Source organism: Chanos chanos, chromosome 13 (assembly GCF_902362185.1).
Source record: "Chanos chanos chromosome 13, fChaCha1.1, whole genome shotgun sequence".
Lineage (NCBI taxonomy): Eukaryota > Metazoa > Chordata > Actinopteri > Gonorynchiformes > Chanidae > Chanos > Chanos chanos.
Window position 1 is genome coordinate 18,661,337 of NC_044507.1, and position 18,650 is coordinate 18,679,986.

Genomic DNA, 18,650 nt, shown 5'->3' on the forward strand with positions numbered 1-18,650 from the left:
ACCCTCTGAGATGCTACGAAAACAACAGCTTCTACCAGTTCCTGAGAGCTTCCTTCCTTGGTTTCCCTCTTCCAAAGCTGACCGAATTCCTTTCAGTGATTCCACCGAATCGTCGATCAGAGGTAAAACAAATGGCAGTCATTAAACTGTCCACTGTCATGTCGATGCTCTAGTTTCATGCAGATATTTCATCTCTTGTGATTCAGGTGATCAGCTCTATGGCTCCCTCTGAACTTGGCTCCTACCTCAGACTGCCAGATGTGGTGGACAATGACACACAGGTCTGCGTGATCTTTAACAACTACAACAGGACCACTGAGTTTCTGGACCATGTGAGTACTTCTCCCCATTGATGTTTTTAGAAGAGGGAGACAAAGATCTCTTTGTCAATACACTGCTGGTGAAAAAATACAAAATATGTCAAATGGTCATACGTGGACTGTACTCTTTGTACTCTCATTTGGTCTCTCCTCCCAGATGATCACATGATGAAAACTGGTTTGGTCATGTTTATATCTGTTTCATAGGTGGAACTTCCCGATAACGTCAGAAGACCGGTCCTGCCCTGTATCTGGCCTTTAGCACTGAAAGGTGACGACCAGACTGAGGTCAATCGGTGGTTTGATGTGAGACTGGGGCCATACCTGAAATTCCTCAACAAGGATCTCATCAGATTAGTAAACACGCTCAACGCCTCCTGCCTGCCTTTCCAAAAACTGTAAGTCCCAGCAGGCTGCAGATTTGATTTTGAGGCATGTAACGTGTAAAGACAGATTGTGTTGGCGATTTCAGAAGATGCACTGATATCATGCCAGAAACAAAATGGTCATTTACCTATTTTTCGCAGTGTCAGTGTTCTCGGCGCTAATGTCACCTACAACACGTCTGACTTTACCCGGGAAGAGGTGTACACTGTCATAAAAACATACCTCAACACAGGTGAGCTGAATCTCTCCTCATGGCAAACAACCTGTAATCAGATAAATGATAACTGAACACCAAAAAAAATATTTAAAATATTCATTAGGAAAAAAAAATGTTGGAAAGCTCTAGTAATATTTGCATGTATCAGATAATCCTTTTATGTTAGCAGTACATGCTTGAGATAGTGACATCAGCTGATGCTAAGCACGTGTATGTAACAATGACATTGCATTTATGTTCAAATAAAGATTCCTCAACAAAGTGCTACAATGCAACGGACCCACAACTGAACTCCACTGCGTGGTTTGCCAACTACATTGGTGTCTTCATCACCTTTGTGACCTTGCCTGACCTTTACACTTTTGGACCTGAAAAAACGGTACACACTATTTTTCTAAAGCTGTGCCTCATCCTCCATAAGAAGCAGATATTTTATTGTGCCATAAAAAAAATCACATATATGAAAAACAGAGCGAAGTAAATGTTTTACCGGAAGACTAATTATCTGCTGCTTCTCTGCTTACGTTTGCAGCTGCAACTTTTTGCAGTGAATCCTCAAAACATAAAACTGTTTGCTCTACAAGGCCTACCTCAGACTGTTACTGAGCGCTACACAGAACTCATCTACCTCCAGGACCCTAACTTCAGTCCCCTGCTGTAAGCCTTCAGAAACACATGCAAAATCTCAAAGCGCCTTATGGAATATTTCTCTGTTTTAAGTAAACATTATTAATACAAGTCTTCATCCATGCTAGGCTGCCTCCGATTTTCCAGTGTAGTGTCCCAGGATCAGTGTACGGTCAACTCAATGAGAATCAGTCCATCACCATTCTTGGAAACTTAAACCAGTCGTGCCCATCTGTGAACAGTGATGTAAGAAATCCACTTTGGATTCCTGTTCTTGCTGAAATGTTTTATTGACGTGAGTTGCTGACTGAGCAAATTGACCGATTAATATTTTGTGTCTTTGCCTTTAGATATCCGCTGCTCTGGCAGGAAATATCCAAACTATAAATGCAAACACAATCAGTGCATTAGGTCAGGAGAGTGTAGGCCTGTCCACACAACAGATTGCTTCAGCCCCACCTTCAGTCATCGTCAACGCCCTGCAGTCTCTCAGCTCCGTGTCTGGATGGAACCAGGGACAGTCCATAGCCATCATAAATGTGCTCCTTGCTGGAAACTTCCAGGTGAGCGTTCATGGGAGTGAATTTGCTAAGAGCTTTTTAACAGTTAAAATGTTGCTCAAAAAAAAATGTAAGTGAAATCAAAGCATACTTTTTATTGTGTTTGCTTCCATAGCTGAACAGCGCCAGCAATTTGTTAAGCCTGGGATCTCTGATCGGTGGAATTCCAGCAAATACCTTCACTAACATTCCTCCAGCTCAAATGCTTCAAGCCGCTAGCAATACAGCATTTATCAACAACTTGCTTACTGCACCACAGGTTGTGCAGCAGTCCTGTGTAAACCAGGTGTGTAACACAAAGAGTCTCGTTGTTTATTAATGTCCTCTATTACTTCATTTAAAAATGATGTACTGTAGTACATTAGATGTACCTTTCAACTGAACTCCAATCGTTTTGGGAATAAGTAATTAGATTTCCTCCATATATTAGAGCATAAAATACAGTTCCTTACCTTCATTTTTATCAGTACTGAGTGTCCATAATATTGGTGATGACTATAAGTTCTAAAGTCAGATTTCTTTCTTTCTTTCTTTTTCTTTTTTGAAGATAATCAAAGTCAACCAGGATCCTCTGGTGCTAATGCAAAACATCCCAGACAGTCTGACCAATCAGATTCCAAGAAATCTGCTAAATTTCCAAACGTCTGGAAGCTCACAGATTTTCATTCAGAATATAAATAAGAAAAAATGGAAGCAGGAGCAGGTATAGTAACACAGTGCATTCCCTAGCACGCAAAGTTTATGTTCTTGACACTTTGTTACTTAAACCATGCGTCCCCTCATATTAAATTTCTTGATAGTCAAGCATGAACAATTGATTTACCTCTGAAGTCAATGTAAGCTCTCAAAACGTCAAACTCGTGACTGCGTTTCTTTTTTTCCAGGCTGTCCTTTTCTTTGATACTGCTGCCAATGCCTTTTCTGATCCAGATCAGTAAGTAACAAGTACACATTCATTGAAATTTTACTGAAAAAAAACCCTAATAATAACACAAATATGACAAAGTACTCTTTACTTGAAAACTCCGTTACATGTCTTAAGATAAAGATCACGTATGAATATTGTGATTCTACCACAGGCTATCAGTGGATGTCCTGCAAGGCTTCACGTGCACACGAGTGCAGACATTCACAAAAGTGAAAATCAGAGGACTCATTAAGGCTTGCAGACGAAGGCGAAACAGGGCAAAAGTGGTTCTCCGTGAGACTCAGGTGGGCATGACAACACACACTAATGGAAACAAAAGATAATCTTTGAAAACTGTTTGTACATCATACTAAGATTGCAATTTGTTCCCAAGTTGACGTGTATGTACAACCAAATCAGAGATGAGAATCCACAAGACTTTGTCAACTACCCTGCAGATATGTTGCTGTACTATGAGTAAGTTGGTATTTTTATGAAGTACTACTATTACATAAATTCAAAATCTTTATTACTGGATTGTTTTACAGTGGCCATATATTTTGAAGACACAGAACAACATGAGTAATTCATGAATTAACAACACGATGTAATTCTCTCATTTTTCTGGCCTTTCAGTTATGCCAACGTCCAACAAGCCAACTGCAGAGAGTATTTCAATCAAACAGGGCACGCAGACTTCAGCATCTTTTCCACAACACTGGACGGAAGAAAGGCTATTTTGCTGAATGGCGCTAGAAACTGCCTAGTGAGTTACTGGCTTACTGGTTTACATCTAGTGTGCTTAATACGTGGTATCTAATACTTCTGCTGTTTGTTTTGTTTTCATTTTTATTGCAGGGCATTACAGGAACTGCTATCAATAAAAATGATTTGGACATTCTGGGCAATATGTGCTGCACGTTGGACCAAGACTACATTCAGAACTCTGACCCTGAGATTCTCGAGAAAATGAAAAACTGCAATGATTTTTCGAGCGCACAGGTTACCGCCATGGAAAGCGTTCTCCTCGGAGGAACAACTAAATACGGGTACGAGAAAATCGATAACGATTACATATTAGAATTAAATTCAGGTAACTGAAAACCGTTGTCTGTCGCTCTTCATTGCATGTTATAGAGTTTGGAAAAATAAATAAAGGGACAAAAAATTAACAGTCACTTTATCCCCACCTCAGCCCTCCAGACAGATGGAACGATATCACTCTCAACAATCTTGGAACTCTACCGCTTTACTTCTCTGGGAACTTCTGGGGACGATTCAGTCGGGTACAATGATGACGCAGACTTTTGAGAGTGGAAAAATGTTCTTTTTTGATAATCAAAAACACACTAACATTTTGTATTCTCTCCGTTTAAAAAAAAAAAAAAAAAGCGTGATAAGCGCAGATTCCTGAGGGGATTCCTGAAGGCCTTGCGAGCAAACAAAACTGAGAGAAGGAAGCTGAGGAGATTGTTCAAAGCGCTCACTGGATCTCTGAGAATTAGACGAGCAGGTTGGTTGTCATTTTTCTTTTTATTCTGTGTGGGTGGTCGTTAGGTTTCACCCGCTCACGGGCGGCCGAGAGGAGATATCATCGACCTTTGATCTTCTCTTTGTGTTTGTGTTTCAGAAAGTGCTCTGGCTGTATGATCTGAAAATAACATGTTTTGTTATATCTGTTTTTAAAGCGAGCGACTGCACTGTGGGGAACATCACCCGCATCACCATCGGGGACGACGCGTTTCCATTCGGCTACGACGCCTCTCAGTTCAGGCACTGCCTGAGTGCTGAGGTAGTGAAGAACAACCTGGCGGACCTGACCGAGAAAGTTGATGATGATGAATTTCATCGAGTCATTTTGGACAAACTAAAGGAGGTACTGTGGCAGTTATTTAATTTCAGTAAATAATTTTGGACAAACAAAATGAAGTATTATGGCTTTTTTTTTTTTCTTGCCGTTGTCAAAAAAAAAAAAAAAAGAACTCATAAAAACACCACCCATGTGAATTATGACATGGAATTGATTTGTTTTGGTTTCTTCTGTCAGGCATATCCTGCTGGCCTATCGGATGAGCAGGTGCGGTTGCTAGGGCCAGTATCTCGGGTGGCAACAGTAGATGAGATTAGTAAGTGGAACGTCTCCAGTCTGGACACACTGGCTGCATTAATGGATTCAAACGACGGAACTTGGGATGCGGACAAGGTGGGCTCTCTGATACAAGGGATAATGACTTTATTATTTAGAAGGAAGTAGAATGAATGAATTGAATCCAAGGCACTTTTTTTGACTGCAATTGATAGGAATCTTGATAGGAAAGGAATGTTACAGAGAAAAAAAAATCTTTTCTTTACCCTCTGTCTTTCAGAGCAAAGCTATTGTGACCAAATATTTGAGTGGGCCAAACAACACCCTGGGTGCAACTGAACTGAACTTTATTGGAGGACCAAATCTGTGCTCACTGGATGTGGATGCACTGAATGGCATAAGCACTGAGAGCATCAGGTGAGGGGATCTGCTGGTTTACCCACTGTGTCCTTGACCGCAGACCTCATTTCCACAAAAGTCATTTCTCTTCTCTTTTGTGGGGGCTCATGGGAAAATGTCATGCTGAAGTGATATTATTTGGTTTTCATCTCTTCAAGTGGTACCCACACAGGAGGGATGTTTAAGAGAAACAGATGCTCCAAGAAACCAGTATTTTGCTTTAAGTTTTTTTTTTTTTTGGATCATTGATTGATTTCATTTGCCATTGCTCACCTACAGAGATGCAAATGCTTTAGACGTGAGCAACTGTTCCTCTGTCCAGAAGAGGGCGCTCTTCGACATAGCCAACAGAGCATTCCCCATTTCCTTCACAAATCGCAACAGTGCCACCTATAGCTATCAGCTCGTCCAGCCTTACCTGGGTAAAGTAACACAAAATCTTGTTGTTTACAAAAGTTTACAATAGTACAGTATAAAAACTACTATGTGTAAAATTACAAATTGTAATCAACTTGTAGATTAACTTCGCTCCTCTGCTGTGATTAATGCTTCATAGAAATTGGTCATCATTTATATCAATTCTATTTCCTGCTTGCATATAGGAGGTGCAACATTATTCCATGTAAGGGGTCAGTCCTCAGCCAACAGAGCATCCCCCATTTCCTTAACAAATCGCAACAGTGCCACCTTGACTAGCTATCAGCTCATGCAGCCTTACCTGGGTAAAGTAACACAAAATCTTGTTGTTTACAAAAGTTTACAATAGTACAGTATAAAAACTACTACGTGTAAAATTAGAAATTGTAATTAACTTTGAGATTAACTTCGCTCCTCTGCTGTGATTAATGCTTCATAGAAATTAGTCATCATTTATATCAATTCTATTTCCTGCTTGCATGTAGGAGGTGCAACATTATTCTATGTAAGGAGTCTGTCCTCAGCCAATATCAGCATGGATATTTCCACCTTCACAAATTTGGATGAGAGTGTTTTGCTGGTATGTAAAATTCATCATGGGTAAAGTATGACACCCATTTTTCTGTTCTCTCACAATTTATCACTCAGCAATGGATTGTTACTAGCCGTGTAAAAATTTCACTTTCACCTTACCTCCTTACTTGCCAATCAGTTTCCATTTTAGTCATTTAAGCAAATCATTTTACTTGATCTTAATGTTTTACAGAACCTTACAGTCAGTGAAGTACGTGGACTCCTTGGTATAAACTTACCTGATCTAAAGACATTTGAGAATCAAACTCTTGTAAGAGCATGGATCTCAGGGCAGCTCCAGTCAGAACTCGACACACTAGGCCTGAATCTAACCGGAGGACGAGTAGATGTAACTGTTGCACCTGCTACCAACACAAATACAACCATTGCCAATTCAACTGTTGCCAGTACCACCTCAAGCGCTCCTGCAGTACTTTTAGGTAGGTTTTTTTTTTTTTTAAATAGATAAATAAGTGGTCATTCATTCATTACAATTAGAAAATTTAGTATAGCAAACATAGATAAGAAAGAGAATTGCCATAACCCAGTTTGATTTTTGTCTGTCTGTTTTCTCATAGATTTCAGAAGAGGCGTAAGATCAACTCTGCTGCTCGTATTGACAGCCATTGCTGCACAGATGCTGCAGCTAAACACGTACTAACATTAAACAATGTGGCATTTTTCTGGAAAGTTATCATTTCCTCAGTTAACCTGTGCTACTATTATTATTTCATTTCTGTTCTACCCTTTATGGTTAAGCTAATTACACTTCATGAATCAAACATAGCCGTGTATTGGTCTGTGCTTAAATGTTGATATGATCTGCCATTTTTGAAGTAACATGATTCTCTTCGCTGCAAATGCAAGATTGCTTTTCTCAACTGTATTTTTTTTTTCTTTTATCTGTAAAACTCGGGTATGTGGGATATGGAGCAGAGCCTTAGAGGATTCAAAGGTGTCGCTTTTATTAATGCACAGCGATTTAAAGACAATGGCAGAGAGCTGCAACAAGCATGATCATTTACGACTACCTGGATAATTTGTTAATAAATATAAGATTAATTGCACTTTGTGGGCAAATAAAAAAAAAAAAACATATCAAATGTGTGAAGTACCTTATTAACCTACTTCAATCCTCTGTTTGATTTCACACTTCTGTAAATTTTCACCCTCTTTCGGGCTGGTACATTCACGCGGTTTGTTTCAGTTTTTTGATTAAATACAGTATCGGGAGTTTGACGCTAACGTAAAACTCACGTCACTTCCGGGTTGCAAGCCGCGCTTCTCTTAAACAGCTAGACGATGTTTGGAGGTAAAATAAAGAGTCCTCCAGTTAAAGTTCTCTCAAGTCAGTTGAGAGATAGCAAAGTTGGCAGTGTTACAAACGGAATCACTGCCTATAGCATAAAACGATTGGGAAATGGAAAAGCAACGCCCTTAATGTTATCAGTTGTCTGGATGCAAGGGACTGTTGTGGACATTTCTTCAGATCAGGATACAGTGTCTCTCCTTGACGAAGCCGGGAACTTCACCGTCAGAGGTGTTAACAGCATTCCGAAAGGAAAACCTTGCCTTATTAATGGTTAGTTAAAAATGAATTGCTTTGGAATCTGTCACCGCTGTTTGCTGAACACTTCGTAACTGTTTCATTCAGTATCCTTTCAGTCATTATTCGCTTCTGTAGCAAAGGGAGGTCACTCAGTTTTCTTACAGGTAAATACGTGATGGTGATGGGGACCATCCAGTCGCATGCTCCAGAGCCGATTCTTCGTGCCGTGAAGATGGCGGATCTTTCAGAAAATGCAGCGATTCACAGGGCAATGTGGAAATACGAAGTAGAAGATCTCCAGAAAACTTTAACATAAAAAAAATAGCTTCCTGGGATGTGTCGCTAATTTGTTGCCAAGCGGTTATGAAAACTGCGACTGCTAAATGTGGTTATATGAATAACAGACAAGTGTTCTCTTTTTTTATATATATAAACAATGTGTTTAATCTTTCAGTAACAAAATCAGTGTGGTTTATGCAAAACAAAGACAGAAACCAACACAGTGCAAATTCACAAACTATATATCAAAGACTGTGAACAAGAGGCGGAAATAGCAGAAGGTTGAAAACACAGTAAGTTTGAGCTCAGGCTGGGCGGACTACCAGGGTGGGTGTGTATGTGATTGTGTATGTGATAGTAAATTCTGGTCAGCTTGAGTTGGTAATGTTACTGGTGATTAAAGCTTTTAAATAGAGATTTGGGAGGTAAATATTCACATTTGCAAGGCAGCTTAAAAAATGTAACAGTTCTCTTATGATAATAGACAAATGCGAGCAGGTTGTATAATGTTAATTATTTTGAAAGACAAAATTATAAAAAAGTATTTCACTATACCAGTAATGGCAATATATAAAAGTGACAGAATGGCAGGCTAAGGTGTGTTTTTGAAATAACAGGAATTTGATATAAAGACTCTGAAAACCTTTGTCAGTTGTATAATTACAACAAACATATGTAAGTGATATACAGTCGTAATATCAGTAACTAAGACAAACAGTCTAAATATCTCAAAAAGTGCACATTGTCAGAGTGAGGGAATAAACATATACATTGCATAAATGCACAATGTTAACAGATATGTGTACTTTGATTATAATTCACACACAGCTGTTTGGTATTTTTAAATATAGGTAACTTGATAATAATATAAAAATGTGTGATACAAATATTACAACAATGCTGTAATATTTGTAATATTTTACTTTTAAAGGCAGTTTTATTTAGCGATATAGAGACAGGCGGAAATAGAAACTTTTATATAGAGGAGTGCTTCATTTATGTAACGGAGATATGTCAGCTGTTCTAGGATCAGAGACGCCTGTAGACTCCCAGAACAGCTCTGCAGTTCGGGCATGTATGCGTGACATCCTTCAAGCTGTCCACACAAAAAGGAATCAGGGAGAATGGAAAACAGCTGAGAAAGAAAGAAACAAGAAATACAGATGTGTTACAAAAATAAGATCACTGCTTCACAACATCCCAAATTCATATCAGTCACACCAGTTTGAATAAAGACTATCCTTAAATAACAGCATGGAAAACCAAAACATGAAAAAAATGCACCCCAGCAATAATCAGTGTGTAGGCTCAATCAAATTTACTGTAAAACATAATTACTCTGCAATGAAAATACCATGAAATAGGTCTGGTAGGTTTGTGTATTGATCTTACCCAAACATGCACAGGCCAAGACAAAGGAGCCAAACGGCATTCCCAGAGGAATAGTCCAGTTGAGTGATCACGTTCTGTGCACAAGCAGGGCACACTGTCTGCACTGGTAGAGTCCCATACATGCCCGACTGCACAACTGTGGTCTGAACTGTCACTAAATAAAGATGAAATATTCTCTGAATATTTGTATGGTGTGAACAGTTTAAAGTTCATTTACCAAAACTTATCGTATCAAATGAAAGGACTAATGATGTTCTGTCATTAAACTGCTCTTCAACAAAATGGAAGTAGGATATACGACAACCATTTGTAAACGTTAACTGGGGTTTAAATTCTATGAAATATAAGTTAGGGGCAAAAGAAGCGTTACCTATGGGTCGGGTTGGAGGTGGAGCCTGCACTGGTGGATGATATGGTTGGCTGTAAGCTTGCTGTGGATACATATACGGTTGACCTTGTGGTTGATATGACTGGACGTATGGTTGACCTTGTGGCGGATATGATTGGACATATGCTTGTGTGGGATATGGCGGCTGAGTCGGCCTGTATTCAGGAGGTGGTGCCCCAGGAATGCCCTGTGGGCTCTGCGGACCTGTCATTGTCTCCTCATAAGTCGGTGGCTGTGGGTTCCCCAAAAGTGCAGCTGACTCAATTGGAGGTGCACTCGCCATTGCCATACTGCAAGTAAAAACACAGACGTAACTGAGAGAAACTGAAACATTTCGGGGGGGGGGGGGTTATTGACGTTTAAATAAACCTGTTTTAGTCAGTTTCTCAGTCAGGGAAATATCGTTTAAAGAATGAACAACGACAAACATTAAAAGTCATGCTTTTAAACTGGGCAAAAGAGGAAGGCTGTACTACTTGTACATGGTGTAATGCGGTACACGACTAAGGTTTAACGTCTCACTCTGGCAGCTGCTTGAACACTACAGGACATGCCCGCGTTGCTCACTTTCTCGGGCTGGAAACAACGTGGATGTGGGAACAGGCACTAGTACTGACGTCACGCACACGTTCGTGTAAAACGAAAGTAAAATTAAATAAACAAATACATATCAGTACGGCTTTGAATTTCATTTTTATCCGTCACCATCAAAGTAAGATATACAGTCTGCCCATGTTTTACTCGACTATCACTCTCGATTATGTTTGACTATTCCTTTTAAACGTTAAGATCCCGTGCATTTAAAGTTCATCGGTCTGTATATACATATGTATGCACAGAGACCACAAAACACGTCAGCACAATACATATTATCTAAAGTACTGTACTTTTACGATGCAATACTTTTTACATAATCATTCTGCTACATGAAACATATACTTACTCCGTATAAGAAGATTATAACACAACCAAGAAAACCACACAAAGATGAAATATCTCGCTGTAAGTCCGTTTACTGTTTCTGCTCCTTGACATCAAATTAGCTGCTTTTTGACGTCTTAGCCTCAACGCAGCTTGTGCAGAGTTCCGTGATCAGTCATGTGATGCGACCACTGCTCTGCGTTTAGAGGAAGTGAGGCAAAGCTTATCGCATAAAAACTACATAAATAATTTCAGTCGCTATGCAGGCCGCACAGGAAGGAACATGCAGTTGCAGTTAAGGAGAGAAAAACCTATCATGTTTAAGGATGTAATCAGTGGATTTTGAGCTGATGCCAACAAAATTTTGTGTTGAATCGAATCAAAAGAGTCTATCAAATTATTCCATAGTTAGATATAGTCAGATATACAATTTAAGTGGCATCAACGTTTCCTTTAACGCATTTCAGTAACGTTTACAGCAGAAATTGTGTGTCAAAAACCTCAACCAGAAATTTGTTTATACAAATATTACATTCATGTTTTTGTGCCCATAGATCCCACTGTCTCCTAATACTGAACGGAGAATAAATGGGCAAGTAGCCCAGAAAATTTCCAGATTTCAGTTTCCAACGATTATGCTGTTTCGCATTCAAGCCTTTACTCTTCCCATGGTACTACAGGGGTAAGAGAGATGGGAAACATTTACAAAGCTCTACTGAAAGAGCACTACAACGCATGCACATTTCTAGTGAGGGCGTGGAAAGAGTTTTAGTCTTATTTGATTGGGTAGTGGAATCTTGGCGAAGTTGTGATCTCATTTCCTGCCAGAAGAAAACCGTTTTCCCTTAAATTATAGACGCATTTGAATACTGCTAAAGAGTGTAAGGTCGAAAAAACGAACAAGAAACAAAATTCGAGTGTTACTTCCCCTAAAGCTGTGAATAACATGCATGGTTACCGACAGCATTCGAAGCCATGGATTGTTGCCAAGCGTTTTCTAAACGTTTCCGATTAAAAGAGCACTCAGCATCACCCGTCTCTCCGGATAAAATGGTGAGCATCCGCGAACATTACCGCAGTGGCTTATTTTCCGTTGTGTTAATGTAGGTGAAAATCGACTTGAATATTATGTATGGTTGTGAGCATTTAAGGCCTTTTTGAACAGACAGCAGCTAGCATCGCCGGTACTAATGCTGGAGCACGGTCTGTTTAGCAAACGTTAGCCATTAGTTTGCGTATTTGTGTTAGCTTAGATATCATTTCTTTGACCATTTCGGTGACATTTGAGACCAATCAAGTTAGTGCCCTTGAATTTTTTGACACGTATGTGTTGGATGTCCACTGTCTTATATAGTTTTAAATTCCTTTTGTTACTTCTTAATCATGTGCTGCACCGAACGATTGTTCTCACGAGCAGCTATATCTGTTGTTATTTCAGAGTTGTTGCATAACCTGTGGCTTCATGAGAGGACAGTGAAGTAATTGTGTTTTTTTCCCTCAGATTTAGCAGAGAACATTTTTCTACAAAACGATTTTCTGTACACTATGGATAAGTTACCATTCGCCGCGTCTAGTCGCGTCTTCTGCGGTAAATCTGCGTGACAAAAACGTGACTAATGGTCAAACATCCAAGTGCACTCCTTGCCTATTCGTTGCCCTCTCACTGCGTTAATACCATGTCATAATGTCCGAAGCAGTCAGTGAAGTATACGTCTCTGTGTTCTCGGATGGTTAAGAGATTATTTATCTCTTTTTGGTGTTACTTCCTCCAAATGTTCGATTAGGACGTATCGAATTAGTATTCGATAGTATTAGTATTTCTTCAGTGCACGCGTCTTAGAAGGAGCTTGTCAATCTGAGCTGAGCAATAGGGAGTTTTATGTAACTATGCTCTAGGGAAGTCTAAGATAACTATGCTGTGTACTGTGTTTCATATGTGTTCTGGTTTGTTTAACATGCGGGGATGGTTCAGAAACGTCAGAGACAGTTAACGTTGTTGTTTTTTTTTAAATGAAATATTAGTATCTTTTTTACTTTTCGCAAAATAACACAGTAATTTTTTCCTGTATTAACTTGCAGCTCACATCTTGCCTCTACGCTGGCATGGAGTGTTCAGTATTTTCTCATCTTGTTAATAATGGGATTTTTTTGGGGGGGGGGGTTGTATTGAAAGAGAGAAAAGGTAGGATAGCTAATGAAAACATAGTCCTCTTTGTTCCAACTGAATTTTTTTTTCTCTCCATGTCCCTGACCCCTAGGTATCTGAAGGGGAGATCTAAGTCAGAGAGCAAGATCTTGTAAAGTAAACTGCTTTTGACCCTGCTTTGACCTGTGAGGACTCACTCCTGAGCTTTGTCACCTTCGAACAACATGTCAATCATGGACCACAGCCCCACCACCGGAGTGGTTACCGTCATAGTGATTCTCATTGCCATAGCTGCTTTGGGTGCCCTAATCTTTGGATGTTGGTGCTACTTGCGCCTGCAGCGCATCGGTCAATCTGAGGATGAGGAGAGCATTGTGGGTGAGGGCGAGACCAAGGAGCCCTTTTTACTGGTCCAATACTCGGCCAGGGGCCCGCGGGTCGAACACAAGACCAAACTCACTCCCAACGGCACCGAAAGTCACGGCTAACTCACCTTTTTCTTTTTTTTTTTCTCCCCAAATCTGCATCCCACCCCCTCCCCCTCCTGCTTGCTGTTCATGTATTTCAGAACACGTGAGGTTTGGCACTAAATGATGGTCTCCCTTGTTTTTAAAAAGATGAGTAGTGGAATGCAGCTTCCTACTCACAGATGAAGGATGAAATGAATGCATGCGTTTGTCTGGTTGCTTTGGTCTTCATAGCTTTAAAATTCTTTCCTTTTTTTTTTTTTGCCCTGTGTGGTAGTCCAGTGCAACTGAGTCCTAACGTGAAACTGTGAAGAACATATGTATTTTTGATAATAATTTCTTTACTCCTCAGAGTATGCCATATTTCTATGAAGAGAAAAAAAAATGAAACAAAGTTATGTTTGCCTTTCTGGATCGTCATATGTAGAATATTGAATTCTTAACAAAAAACACATTTTTTTTTTCTCATTTTATTTTCAAGTGTAGAATAATTCTGGTCTCGGGCCAGAGCTGGCTCTGGCGTTTTGCAAAATCAGTGTACTTTTCAGAAAGATTTCTCTGAAATTATTGAAGTTTGAGGTAAAGAAGGAGAACATCATGCTTTTTTTTGTACTTCCTCATTGTTTTAGTATTTTGATATTGATCAGTGTGGAAATAATAAACAAACAAAAGTGTAGTGACATTTCCGTACCTACACATATTTCGTTACAAAACTACTTGACATAACGTTTAGTTTGCTATATGGTGTGAATTTGTTTCATATGTAATCTGTCTGAAATTGTCCACTAGCCCCCTAGGTTTTACACTGAGCCTTTGAAAACAATTGGTGAGCGCTAACGGAAGAGCCTTATGTCAGTATCAAACTTTGTTCACACATTTTTAATTCTCTCTTTGATGCCAATTGTCAGATGGTTTTGTGTTATGGTCAGTATGAAGTCTAATCTTACTTACTTAGCTTTAAAAGTCACCTTCGGTATTAAGAATATGCTTGCTGTAATCTGTATTATTATGTTTGAGTTTTGATTTTTGTTTCACTTTCAAGGTAAACACAAGTTATTTCAAAGATGTATTGATAACTGTTTGTCTTTGCAAAGACGCCACCAAAGATGAGAGCCAGTGACATGGTCTCAAGATGCAGCTTCGCGCTGACGTCAACCTTGAGGTGCACATTTTGGTGGCTGAGCAGAATGACACATTGTTAAGAAAACTGTGCCGAACATAAAGTGTAAATATGGTTTTTATAGACTGTTATTCTTTGTGTCAAATGTGAAAACAGTACAAAAAGGCCTTGTAGTTTCACTTTAAATTTGTGGTGTCCACCCGAATCATCTGCTGTTTGTAAATGTAAGAAAGTAAGTTTGAGAAAAGAGTTTATTTTTATATGACAGTCATGCAGACTTTTATGTATGGAAATTGTTAAGCTAAACATTTTTTTTCCCTACACATATTGGAGTTGGGCTTTTTCATGTCATCAAAAACTAGATTATCTTAAAAATGAAAATCACAACAACATTTTTTCCCCAAGAATCATTCGTCATGTCACATTGTCAAAACTAAATGTGTTATCTGTGTAACTGAAATATGAGACCCAATAGATTTGTGTAAACCCTTTGAACAAATTTGTATAGAGGCGTTAATGTACTTTTGGACACAAACAGTAATTGGGTAAATTATGCTATCTGCATCATAAAAACAAACAAACATGGGAACTTGTTTTCATGTAGGCAGTATATTGTTCAAAAAGCCTATTTCACTCACCTTCGGTGTTTTCAGTGTTTGACTCTTTTTTGAGTACTGAACAATAAAAACTCTCTCCATACTGGATCCAACTAGTTTTTCTCTTTGTTGTGGTTTTTATTTAAAAAGAAAAAAAAAACTTAAGCCTGTATATCCAGTATAAAGTGATTTATGTGTTTTCACCTGTTAACAAAAGACATGTCGACAAATGAATAATGTAATCTAATAAATGTTAAAATGGCTTCTGTAATTTTACTGATATACTGGATCAATGATTTAGACATTCATTTATAATTACTGGAATGTTCCTCATTGCACCAAATCTAACAGGCTTATAATTTCAAAAACCTCTTCATCACAAGTGGAGATGCTGGAAATTGATATTCGCTCTGTCTATTTCCATATTTAACAGTGGTCTGATTCACAGAAAATGTGACTTATGTTTCATTCACACTAAAATTAGTCACAGTGAAAAGCAAGTGAATTTCTTGAGTTTCCCTGATAGTAAGTTACTGGCTGAACTGGGGGAGTTAAATTAGTCTTCCTCACTAGACAGTTATAGAGGTCACCAAAGCTGACCCTGTAGACTAGAGACAAACAACTACAGAAGTTCTCCAAAGAACTTTTAACTTGTACAACATTTGTGTGTGTTGTGTTAAAACCAGCACAGACACTGTCCTCTACAATTTGACTTCTTTTATGAGAATTGTTATGATGGTTGTGTATATTTATATGTAATACTTATTCATTTACGGTGTTCAGGTGGACGCTGTTGTCATTGACAGCAGCATTTTAACATAGGATCCCAAAACGGTTTATGTTTTAGGCTTACATTCAAGTTTAAACTGTGCTTTAATTAATTTTGGACCAGTGAAGATGGAAATAAAATGTTTTACACAGAGAAAATCTTGACTAAATGGGCATTTCAGTCATCACAGAGTAATTGTTCACAACTTTTCTTTTTCACAAATTAGGTCCACAGTTCACTTAGATTTAATGAATGTATAGTAGTCTGGTATGTATGACAGTCCTTTAAGGAACATACAGAGCAAGTTTAGAAGATTTTTACAGTTAATGAGTAAGTTTTATGAATATGAATAAGAATAAGCTTGTCTTTAGTGCCTGAAAAGAGAAGTGTGCCAAAAACAGATGATTGTGTAAATGAAACCAGTTTCTTGCTCAGATGTGAAACAGTTCCATCCTAAAGTGCTTCCTATGGAGAGTCTCCTCAAACCACACGGAGAAGGAATGGAAACTTAACATGCAGCGTTTATCAAGGTCAGATGAAGGCAAGCAGGCTTTGTCTGTACAGCACCCCACAGAAGGCTGCTGCAGTGCGGTGAAATGATTTTTCTCTCACTCACATAGCTAGAGGGCAGTGGGGAAAAACACAACCCCAACAAACTCTCTCTCTCCGTGCTAAAAACTTTGGGATCTCCATGATTTGCCTTTTGTTCTTTTTTTCTTCTTCCTTTTTAGAGCTGCGTTTATTTCACAATCGGCTGACGTGACACTCAGTGTTTCCACCGGATTGTGAATGATGGTGAAACAAAGTCAAAGAGCTAAAGTTTCCATCCACTTTTTTGTTTTTTTAAAATACAAATGGATCATCTATCTGATTGTTTATGTTGTTGTTGTTTGTTTGTTTGTTTGTTTTTGTTAATTCCAGCTCTGCATCCAATTCAATTTTGTGTCTTTCTTGCTGTTCTCAGTTTTAAAAAGCACAAACTCTTGGAAAACGGCACTGTTTGCTTCACTTTCACCACCCAACATACGTATGAAATCTGTCAAAGATAAAAAGGCCAAATTCATACTCCAACTATACCGCTTAAGAACCAGTCGAATCTGTGCACCGAGTTCACCGAGTTTACACATTACAGAGTATCACATAAGGAATGACGTAGTAAAAATGCTGTTGAGGATGTTTGAGAGCTCAGGAAAAAGCCAAGAGTCCTACGAAGAATGCAGGGTCACCATTTTCTTTCAGAGAAAAAAAGAATCCAGCAAACACAGCAGTTCAGACATCTGCAATGCTAAGGAAGTCGTGTAAGCTCGGCTCAGTGGTTTCTAAAAATGCGAGCTTATCTCCAAAAATACGAGGAACAGCGCAACGTGTTTGATCACTCGCGCTAGTGGGAGCTAGTGCACGTGAGAGCGGACCGGTCAGGCTTTTGTAGCGTCCTGAGTCAGAGCTGTGTAGAAACGTGAACTATGGTACTATTAATCACTCTGCTATTATTATCATTCCAGCCTCGTAAGAAGATCCTGACTATAACTACATGTACTGTGTCTAAGTCTATGAAACCGGGTTCAAGACCTTAGTGACGACGTTTCAAGGTTACGTTCTCTGTTATTTTGAGTTCACTCGAGACAGGTGTCCTGTGAGACCCCTATCAGACCCTTGTTTCATGATAAAGATCTGGTTCGGCTTAGTTTACTGCAATGATACCAGGGAAAGAATACTAATTTATTTTTACAGCCTTGAAGGTTAAATCAGGACATAAACAGTTACACAGTAAACAAAGGTTAGCAATACAGATACATACAAAAACACGTTTACATTTACAGATGTTTACAGTTATAATTCACAGTACAGATAAAGAGCTGTCGGTAAAGGCGTGCTCAGTGCATGACTCAGACAACTGAGAACTGAGGATGACTGAGAAAAAAAAAATCCAATGGTATTAGATTGTTATGCTAACACTGTGTAAATATTTGTCTTATGTTTAAGGGATATACATTTTCCACTGTATTTACATTTTTTTTTTTTGGAGAATACATTTCATATTTTCTAAATGTAAATACAATGTATTTATGTTTACACACAATTGTAAGCAAAATTGATTTACTAAAGTTTGTGAACATTCCCCAAATTTATTTACAAATACATTTATAATTCCATTTACTCTTCTTTAGAAAGAGATCACGAGACAGATATTGCTAGTCACTCTATATGACTTAAACTTTTGGTATGCTTTATGAAGATTAAATCGTTAGTGACTAATAACAGAGTGGTAACAGCCAGGCAGTGCGAGAAGCAGCCCAGTGTACCCACATCCTGGGACTCTCTAGCAGTGTTCTGTAAAGCAAACTACTTAACCTCAAGCTTGCTTTAAAACAATCTGTGGCACTGTAGAAATATTCAGTTCCTTTTGGTAAGAATGTTGACAAAATGAGTGAATGTGAAATCTACACAGGTAATAATTAACATTGTACATATAAACTGATATCTGACCAGTATGTGAATATTTTCTAATGTATATTGTTCACAATGATCC

The 18,650-nt window shown here is 38.7% G+C and overlaps 4 protein-coding genes across 4 annotated transcripts; 3 read left to right on the forward strand and 1 right to left on the reverse strand.

Moving 5' to 3' along the window:
* Positions 1-3,421: 3,421 nt before the first annotated feature.
* Positions 3,422-7,154, forward strand: mslna (mesothelin a). Its single transcript, XM_030789743.1, has 10 exons — positions 3,422-3,495; positions 3,655-3,784; positions 3,877-4,067; positions 4,214-4,304; positions 4,649-4,894; positions 5,066-5,221; positions 5,385-5,521; positions 5,783-5,925; positions 6,784-6,933; positions 7,072-7,154. The coding sequence occupies exons 1-10, from the start codon at positions 3,422-3,424 to the stop codon at positions 7,152-7,154; spliced, it is 1,401 nt and encodes a 466-aa protein (XP_030645603.1).
* A 257-nt stretch (positions 7,155-7,411) lies between these two features.
* Positions 7,412-8,358, forward strand: rmi2 (RecQ mediated genome instability 2). The gene is given in 3 exon segments (XM_030789744.1): positions 7,412-7,448; positions 7,770-8,075; positions 8,207-8,358. Coding segments are annotated over 3 exon segments (495 nt in total).
* A 968-nt stretch (positions 8,359-9,326) lies between these two features.
* Positions 9,327-11,114, reverse strand: litaf (lipopolysaccharide-induced TNF factor). The gene is made up of 4 exons (XM_030790878.1): positions 11,045-11,114; positions 10,084-10,391; positions 9,714-9,867; positions 9,327-9,456 (listed from the first exon to the last, which is right to left on the reverse strand). Exons 2-4 carry the CDS (start codon positions 10,388-10,390, stop codon positions 9,351-9,353), a joined length of 567 nt encoding a protein of 188 aa, XP_030646738.1. The 5' UTR covers position 10,391; positions 11,045-11,114; the 3' UTR covers positions 9,327-9,350.
* Positions 11,115-11,935: 821 nt separating this feature from the next.
* On the forward strand, positions 11,936-13,796 carry snn (stannin). The gene is made up of 2 exons (XM_030790923.1): positions 11,936-12,075; positions 13,281-13,796. Exon 2 carries the CDS (start codon positions 13,393-13,395, stop codon positions 13,654-13,656), a length of 264 nt encoding a protein of 87 aa, XP_030646783.1. The 5' UTR covers positions 11,936-12,075; positions 13,281-13,392; the 3' UTR covers positions 13,657-13,796.
* The last annotated feature ends 4,854 nt before the right edge of the window (positions 13,797-18,650 follow it).